A 9,406-nucleotide genomic window follows, 5' to 3' on the forward strand; every position below is an offset into this window, starting at 1 on the left:
GCTAAAAACTAAAAAAATTGTTTGAGTACTATATTTTTATTTGAACCTCAACGACCTTCGATGTAAAGATACGCAGCATAATACTTTCATGGTGTTTTAGGCGATACTATTTTTTATTTCAAGTGATATTCAATGAGTATGAGACATATATGTATCTCAATTACCGTGTCATTTTTGTATATTTTTCATATGGTGCTGGACGTTAATTTTCTCCGTAGATAATACTACAATATCTCAAGTTGTCATTTAGAAATCCCGCAGCAACGCATGGGGAATTGTCTAGTTAATAATATAAGGGTACAATCATAGTAACGTTAGAGCATCTACAGCCGGACGCCCAAGTTGTTCGGTCACCGACCGGTCACAAAAAACTGACCCAACCAAAGCTCTCAAATGGGCCTCAAACATTCAGACTGACCGGCACCCCTTATATCCGTCCCAATTGCAGGGCCGAGATGAGGCGCCCGGACGCGTCCGCCACGTCAGCTCGGCCCACCGCTGGCCCACCCCGACCCCACAATATCCCCCATCCGAAAGAAACCCTAACTCACTCCGCTCCGCTCCCCGACGCTCCCATTTCCCCAATTTGTCTAATCCCTAGCGCCGGCGAGCATGTCCAGCACCGCCAGCCACTCCGACGACAGCTCCGGAGACGAGGACGAGCCGACCCTTCCTGCCGCGCGCGCGGATTTGCGAGCCTGCCTGATCTGCTCTGCCTGCCCGACGGCCTCCTCCACCTCCGGCCGCTACTCCGTGCAGGCAGCAGTGGGTTCCAGTGCCAGCTCCGCCAATGCCACGGATGCGGAATCTGGAGTTGGAGGCATGTGCCGCGTGCCGAGAGAGGTAGAGGGCAAGGGAGATGGGGGCGCGTCCTCGCCCATTGTAAGACATGTTTTTGTAAGTCGATGTGGCTTACCATCGAAGGCGGATCAAAAAGTGGGAGGACTCCTGGATTTAGCTGTTCGTTTGGAAAAAAAATCTCAACATGCAATAACCACTACCGGAATCGCACCCTATGCCGACGGCCAGGGCCGTCGGCATAGCCCTGAATGGCCGTCGGGACAGGCCTATGCCGACGGCCCCCGTCGGCATAGGGCCGTCGGCAAAATATCCGTCGGCGTAGCCAGAAAGGCCGTCGGCATAGAAAGGCCGTCGGCATAAGACCTATCCCGACGGTGTCCGTACATCTATGCCGACGGCGAAGGCCGTCGGCAACGTTATCGCCTAACGGCGGCCGCCGTCAAGTCTGCCCAACCACTTGTCTCCACGTGGCACCCCTATGCCGACGGCCTGGCCGTCGGCTTAGCAGAAAACTGTGCCGACGGCTAGACCGTCGGCATAGAAGTGCCACCTGCCGACCGGCCGCTGCTCGTGGGCCAGGGATATGCCGACGGCCCTGCCGTCGGCATAGTCTGAGATTAAGCCGACGGCCAGGCCGTCGACATAGTCCTTCAAACGGAGATCCCAGTTACTGACACGTGGGTACCTATGCCGACGGCCAGGCCGTCGGCTTAATCTCAGACTATGCCGACGGCTAGGCCGTCGGCATAGGTGCCCACGTATCAGCAACTGGGAGCTCACGCTGGCCCTATGCCGACGGCCTAGCCGTCGGCATAGTTTGCTTTTAGTTTTTTTTTCTTTTTCCTGTTTGTTTTCAAATCAGTTCAATTCAGATAACATCACATATATAACAGCACATATCAGCAGCACATATCAACGAACGTAAGCATAAGCATCATGACAACAATAGATCATCATCACATAAGCATAAGCATATCAACGAATGTAAGCATAAGCATCATCACACAAGTCAGCTAAATGATCATCAGCACACACAAGTCATCTCAAGCATCACCATCACATCTCAAGCATCACCATTCGTAGCTCACCCTCGGCTGTAGAGGAAGTAGTCGAACAGAGGAGGGACGATCCTTGACCAACAACTCCGATGACGATCACTCCACCGACATGAAACTCTAACAAACCTGCAAATTCCAAAGCGACAAAAATTTAGAACATCACAACTCATAAAACATATTCATCATCAACTCACAAATTTAGGTGCATTCATTTATTCTTGAATCATGTAGGGTTATTTCATCACATATTCATCATCATCATCACAACTAACAATATTAAATAAATATTCATCATCATCATCATCACAACTAACAATATCAACAATATATTCATCATCATTGTCTATTCATCATCATCATCGATTCATCTCATCGAACAAAAGATTTATCTATCTCTATCTATATATCTAACAATCTATCTATCTAACAATCTATCTATCTATTGATCTATCTATCGATCTATCTATCTATATATGTAACAATCTATCTATCTAAAAACAGAAAAAAAAAAGGTGAAGGTCTCACCGGAGCGGCAGGGCCGGGGCGAGGCAGAGCCAGGCAGGGCCGGGGCGAGGCAGAGCCAGGCAGGGCCGGGGCGAGGAGGCGACCGATGGGGCGGAGCCAGGCAGGGCCGGGGCGCGGGATGGGGGCGAGGTGGCGGCCGGCGGGGCAGGGCAGGTCGGGGCGAGGTGGCGACCGGCGGGGCAACGACGCGGAGGAGGGGGCGGAGCAGCGCGGGTGGGGGGTCCGACGGAGGGGGGTGGAGATGGCGGCGGCGGAGAGGGCGTCCGACGGAGGGGGGTGGAGATGGCGGCGGCGCGGCGCGGGTGGGTGGAGATGGCGGCGGAGAGGGCGTCCGACGGAGGAGGGTGGAGATGGCGGCGGCGCGGCGCGGGTGGGTGGAGATGGCGGCGGCCGGTGGCGGGGCGAGCGGCTAGGGGGGCGTCGACGGCGCGGAGAGGGTGGCGGCGGCGGTTGGCTATCGAGGAGAGGGAGTTGGATCGAGGAGAGAAACGAGTGGAGGAGGAGGGCCGGGTCGAGGATAAGGTGGCCCTATGCCGACGGCCAGTCCGTCGGCATAGGAGTGGTCCCACCTGACAGCGAGAGGTCCATCGAGTGGATAAGGGTGGCTCTATGCCGACGGCCAGGCCGTCGGCATAGATAGGAGGCCTATGCCGACGGCTATGCCGTAGGCATAGATGGCAACTACTTTTTTAAAAAAAAATAGTCCCACCTCGCCGAGGGAAAAGCAATTAGACCTGTTTAAATAGCTCACTAATTCAATTATTACATTTTTAGATTCTTAGTTTACCGTCTGTATGGGACCCGGTACCCCGCACCTGGAGGGGGGAAACGGACGCGTGGGGTCGTGTAGACCCGACACGTCCGTTTCCCCCCTCCCGGTGCCGGCGGCGGCGCCGTCTGTTAGGGGGGCCACACCCCGAGGATGCGTGCCGCCTCTTCGGACATGCCACAACACCACCCTGCTTGTATGAGGGCCCGATACGACACTCCGGTGGCATTGCTACCCCCTAGGGACCCCGTCCCGCCTAACCCTGAAGCGGTTGACCACGAGATTTAGCCCTTTGACTTCCTACGGACGGGCTTTGACTAGTGGACCTCTCCACCCGGTTGTGTCGGGTCGACCCAGAGGGACACCAGGGAGCAACATCTGCGCCAAACCCACAGCTAAATCCACTCCGTGTAGACCCGATGCGGTAGTTTCCCCACTCCAGGTGCCGGCGGCGGCGCCGTCCGTGAGGGGGGCCACGCACCGGAGACGCGTGTGGCCTCTTCGGACATGCCACAACACCACCCCACATGTATGAGGCGCGGTACGATGCTCCGGTGGCATTGCTACCCCCCAGGCCCCCCGTCCCGCCTAACCCTGTAGCGTTTGACCACGGGATCTAGCCCTTTGACTTTGCATGGACGGGCTTTGACCAGCGGACCTCCCCACCCGGTTGTGTTAGGTCAGCACATAGGAACACTCTGGAGCAACATCCGGGCCAGACCCACAGCAAGATCCCCTCCGTGTAGACCCCACGCGTCCGTTTACCCCCTCCAGGTGCCGGCGACGGCGCCGTCCGTGAGGGGGCACACCCCGGACACGCGTCCCGCCTCTTCGGACATGCCACCACACCACCCCGCATGTATGAGGGCCCGGTGCCACGCTCCGGTGGCATTGCTACCCCCCCAGGGCCCCCGTCCCGCCTAACCCTGTAGCGATTGACCACGCGATCTAGCCCTTTGACTTTGCACGGACGGGCTTTGACCAGTGGACCTCCCCACCTGGTTGTGTTAGGTCAGCCCATAGGAACACTCTGGAGCAACATCCGGGCCAGACCCACAGCAAGATCCCCTCCGTGTAGACCCCACGCATCCGTTTCCCCCCTCCAGGTGCCGGCGGCGGCGCCGTCCGTGAGGGGGGGCACACCCCGGACACGCGTGCCGCCTCTTCAGACATGTCACCACACCACCCCGCATGTATGAGGGCCCGGTGCCACGCTCCGGTGGCATTGCTACCCCAGGGCCCCCGTCCCGCCTAACCCTGTAGCGATTGACCACGCGATCTAGCCCTTTGACTTTGCACGGACGGGCTTTGACCAGTGGACCTCCCCACCCGGTTGTGTTAGGTCAGCCCATAGGAACACTCTAGAGCAACATCCGGGCCAGACCCACAGCAAGATCCCCTCCGTGTAGACCCCACGCGTCCGTTTCCCCCCTCCAGGTGCCGGCGGCGGCGCCGTCCGTGAGGGGGGGCACACCCCGGACACGCGTGCCGCCTCTTCAGACATGCCACCACACCACCCCGCATGTATGAGGGCCCGGTGCCATGCTCCGGTGGCATTGCTACCCCCCAGGGCCCCCGTCCCGCCTAACCCTGTAGCGATTGACCATGCGATCTAGCCCTTTGACTTTGCACGGACGGGCTTTGACCAGTGGACCTCCCCACCCGGTTGTGTTAGGTCAGCCCATAGGAACACTCTGGAGCAACATCCGGGCCAGACCCACAGCAAGATCCCCTCCGTGTAGACCCCACGCGTCCGTTTACCCCCTCCGTGACACGGCGATAGCAACGTTCCGTAACGGGGGGCGGCAATCGATATACCATCGGGAATGTTTTTTTAGATAAGGCATAACTATCTTATGCAAAAACAAAAACTAAAATAAAGTAAAAATAACAAAACAAAGTAAAAATAAAAAAAATAAAGTAAAATATACGTGCACACACGCAGGTTATCCCGCGGATCGATGACGGGGCGTGGCACAGGGATCGATGACGTGGCGAAGGGGCCTATGCCGACGGCCGTGCCGTAGGCATACCTCTGCCACAGATAATATAAAAAATTAAGTAAAGTAAACATTTGCCGACGGCCAGGCCGTCGGCATATCTGTGCACACACGGATCGATGACGTGGTGTGTCATACGGATCGTTGACGTGGCAGAGGGGCCTATGCCGACGGCTACGCCGTAGGCATACCTCTGCCACAGATATGCCGACGGCCGCCGTTACAGCCCGTCGGCGTAGGATAAACCCGTCAAGCGTCAGCACTGACCAGGGAGTTGGGCCCGGGATATGCCGACGGCCTGTCCTATGCCGACGGGCGCCGTAGGCTTATCTCGGGCGGTCCCGACGGCCACGTCTATGCCGACGGCCCCGTCGGCATAGATCAATGTATGCCGACGGCTTTTCTACGCCTACGGCCCACCCTTGGCCGTCGGCATAGATTTGGCCGTCGGCAAACCCTGTTTTTCTGGTAGTGAACATAGATGAAGGTTTTTTTCTGCGAAAGAATTATAGCTGAGGGGATTTGTTTTGCCAAGGAGTACCATATATAGCTGGAGTTAACACCTACGGCTGATCGATCGATCTAGGACTCGGAGCCGGCCAAGAGCCCAAGACCTAGCAATGTGTCAGCGCCGGAAAACACGTCGTCGACGCACAGATCGGCGGTTGTCCGAGGCACACACCAGTTTCAGATCGTTGGCTACGGCGTGCGTAAGGTCAGCAACCCCATCAGGTCCGGCTACTTCCTTGCGGGCGGCCACACCTGGGCTCTCGCCTGCGAATTCGGTGACCAAGTAGCTGGTCACCTCGCGTCCATCACCATCGAGATGGTCGGCAGCAGCAAGGCCAACGTCGTCGCCATGGCCAGCCTCCGCATGGACGACCCGCGCGGCCGGTGGCCGGCTGCCGTGTGGAGGAGCGACGACCCCAACGTCTTCTCCAAGACCGGCAACGGCTGCTGGAAGCTGACGGTGCCAGATTCGTTCCGTGGCCATGAGGCGCGCTACGTGGAGAACGACCGCCTCACCATCCTCTGCGCCGTCGACGTCCTCAAGGAGGAACTCGCCACCACCGTGAAGAAAAAGCACCGTTCGGTATCCGTGGTGCCGCCATCGCCCACCGTCTCTCAAGATCTCGCCAAGCTTTTGCTGATGGACGCGGACGTGAGGGGCGGCTGCATGCATGCCACCGGACGTGACGTTCGTGGTGGAGCAGAGCGAGATCGAGGCGCACAAGCTCGTGCTCGCCGTGCGGGCGCCCGTATTAATGGCGGAGTTGGACTTGCACAGCACCACCGTGGCCGTGGGGGCGTGCGTCGTCAGGATCGACGACATGAGAGTCTCCGCCTTCAAGGCCATGCTCCGCTTCATCTACACCGACGAGATGCCCATCAAACCAAACAGCAACGATACGCCACGGTGGCAGCCGGCCTACAAAGAGAAATACGCGTCGAGGCGCCGTGAAACCATGGCGCACGACCTGCTAGTGGCCGCGGACAGGTACAGCCTGGAGAGGCTGAGGCTCATGTGCGAGAAGATCCTGGCTGAGAACCTCGATGTAGCGACCGTCATGTCGACGTTGCTGCTGGTACGCGGACGGCGCAGCTGCCGGCAGCTCGAGGAATCCTGCATTGAGTATATTGCACTCCATCCAGATGTGTACGCCGCCGTGAAGGGGACGGAGGAGTACGAGAAGCTCAAGGAAAACTCCAGCTCTTTGATAAAACTCCAGCTCTTTGATAATCGAGGTCATAGACAGAGTAGCCATGCATAGCTTGGACCGCAACCGCTCCTCCTCCGATGGCATCAACTGCCCGCGGCCAGACAAGAGCTGTTCCACGTCTACGTATTACGTGTCGGAGGTGGTTGGATCCGCGCACAGACCCCACGCGTCGCCCCGATCGGGCGACTCGGGCGGGATCTAAAACCCTAGCCGCCGGGGGTCCCTGTCCGTCCTCCCCTCCCTCCGCCGCCGCCGAAGGACGCCGCCGGCTATAGCCCGGGGCTGGTGGCGGGGGTCTTCCCTCTTGCCTGCGCCGTGCGGGCGGTGCGGAGCCCCGTGACGTGGGTGGCACGGCCGATTTGGCCTGGCGGCGCGACGGGCCTGCCTTCCGGCGGTGGCGCGGCGGCTGCCTCGGCCAAGGGCGGCGATGGTGGGGTGCGGCAGCCGGCCCTGCCTCGGGCTGCGTGGCGGCGTTCGGCGGCGGCGGCCGGGTCTGCGACGACACAACATCTGACCTCGGATCGGCGGTGGCGGCATGGAGGGCCTGGTGGTTAAGTTGGCACCATGCGGGTTGTGCCCTCCGGACAGATCTGATCTGGCCGGTGCGGCCTGCTCCATGTGCGGCGGCTCAGATCGGCGGCGACCCGTGCACACAGTTCGTGATGAAGGTTTTTCGAGTGGATCCGTGTGAAAACCTTGTGCTCGGCTTGATGCCAAGACCGGCGTTGGTGGCATCCTGTGGTGTCATTACCTTCTTGAAGGCATCGCCGTGGAGAAGCTCTAGACCTCTATCCGCTACCTCTGGGGGAAACCCTAGATCAGTTGATCGGATGACGGCGGCGCGTTGGTGTCGTTTCCTTCTTGGGGGCGTCATTCTTGGAGGCGTACACGGGTTCGAGGGACCAGCGGGCGCCTTTTTTGGTGGAGCGGTACTTCATCCTTCACATTGATGGCGGCGGATCTCGGCGGCACGGTGCAGTGGAGACTCGGCGCCCGATGCGCGGTGATGGACGCGCGCAGGTGGAGGTAGTTGTCTGGCGTCAAGGTGGCGTCGATGGCGGCGTGGCCTGACAAGGTAGAAGTCTCAATATCTGCTCTGAAGACAGACCTGTCGAAGATGCCGGCGACGACACATGTGAGTGCGTCAGACCAGTTTATGCCCCAGATCCGGTATGTGGCTCGGCTGGGGTTTCTGGCTTTTGATGATAGGCTTAGGTGAGTAGACCGGGTATTTGGCCCAGGTAGCACCCCTTCATCATATGGATAGGAGTAGTGGCATATGTTGCCAAGATGACGGATTCAAACATTTTGTTGTAATACTTTGTAAGGTCCTCGTGAATAATCAATAAAGTGGCCGTATGCATCTCCCAGATGCAGAGGCCGGGGTCATCCTCCTTTCCTAAAAAAATAAAATAAAATAAAATAAAAACGTGTCGGAGGTGGTGTCTGGTGCGCACGAGTTTAAGATCCCAAACTTCAAGGCCGTCCAGAGGAGCCATGGCCTTGGCCAACCTATATTCTGGCATTTTCAAGGTCGGTGGCCACGACTGGAAGATAAGGTTGTAGCCGTCGGGGAATCCCGCGGTGGTGGAAGAAAACGATGAGTACATCTCGGTCTTCCTCGAACTGGTGTCTGACCCTCCTGCAGGAGCGGCCATGCGCTTCAAGATCCAAGACCCCAGCGGGCCGTCATCGTCGTCGTCGTTCACGGTGGGTGCCAGTGCAAGACCCCATACTAGCAAATGTATGGCATGGGGATACAACACGTTTATCCGCGTTGAAGATGCGAAGTCGACGTCACTAAGGAGCCCTACACTAGTAGGACTAGCACCACCAGCGCTGGAGTCACTGTCATCGTGCCGCCATCCGAAATCTCCACACAACTCGAGCAGCTGCTGGCAAGCGAGAATGGCTCGAACGTGAGCTTCCTAGTCGAGGAGAGCGAGATCCGCGCGCACAAGCTCGTGATCGCCGCGCGGGCGCCAGCCTTACACAGAGCGGTGGTGGCCACCAAGAACAAGGAGGAGGATCGTTCCACCGCCGTGGCACGGGTCGACGACATGAAGGCTGCGGTGTTCAAGGCCGTGCTCCATTTTATCTACACCGACGAGCTCCTTCCTGGAGAGGGCACTAGGTTGCTGGCTGGGGACATGCTCATGGCTGCGTGTCGGTTTGGGCTGATGAGAATGAAAGCCATGTGTGAGAACTTGTTGTGCGAGTCCTTGTCGAAAGAGAACGTGTTGGCCACTGCGAAGCTGGCGCGCCGTTGCCATTGCAAGGGGCTTGAAGATTACTGCATCGAGTTCGCCTTCACCCCGGACGTGGCCAAGCAGCTGCTGAGAACATTCATCGGCTTGGAGGACTAGCTATAGTCTCTAGTACCAGTTAAAATCTTATTTTGTTTTCTTGTCAATTTTGGTCAGCTAAAGATCAAAATCAGCCCAACTATATTCCCACTGCTGGATTTCGATGCATTGGTCAATTTTGTTGATGTTTAATCTGATTTCAACACATAACAACTTACAAGCATGC

The 9,406-nt window shown here is 57.7% G+C and overlaps 1 protein-coding gene and 1 pseudogene across 1 annotated transcript; both read left to right on the forward strand.

The window, feature by feature from the left end:
- The first annotated feature begins 612 nt into the window (after nucleotides 1-612).
- Nucleotides 613-6,925, forward strand: LOC147978382 (BTB/POZ and MATH domain-containing protein 2-like). Its single transcript, XM_087514732.1, has 3 exons — nucleotides 613-882; nucleotides 5,740-6,315; nucleotides 6,368-6,925. The coding sequence occupies exons 1-3, from the start codon at nucleotides 613-615 to the stop codon at nucleotides 6,923-6,925; spliced, it is 1,404 nt and encodes a 467-aa protein (XP_087370858.1).
- A 1,003-nt stretch (nucleotides 6,926-7,928) lies between these two features.
- On the forward strand, nucleotides 7,929-9,240 carry LOC147978383 (BTB/POZ and MATH domain-containing protein 1-like; annotated as a pseudogene).
- Nucleotides 9,241-9,406: the final 166 nt, after the last annotated feature.

This window comes from Triticum urartu, chromosome 3A (assembly GCF_056163025.1).
Source record: "Triticum urartu cultivar PI428250 chromosome 3A, HENAU_Tu73, whole genome shotgun sequence".
In the NCBI taxonomy this organism is placed as follows: domain Eukaryota; kingdom Viridiplantae; phylum Streptophyta; class Magnoliopsida; order Poales; family Poaceae; genus Triticum; species Triticum urartu.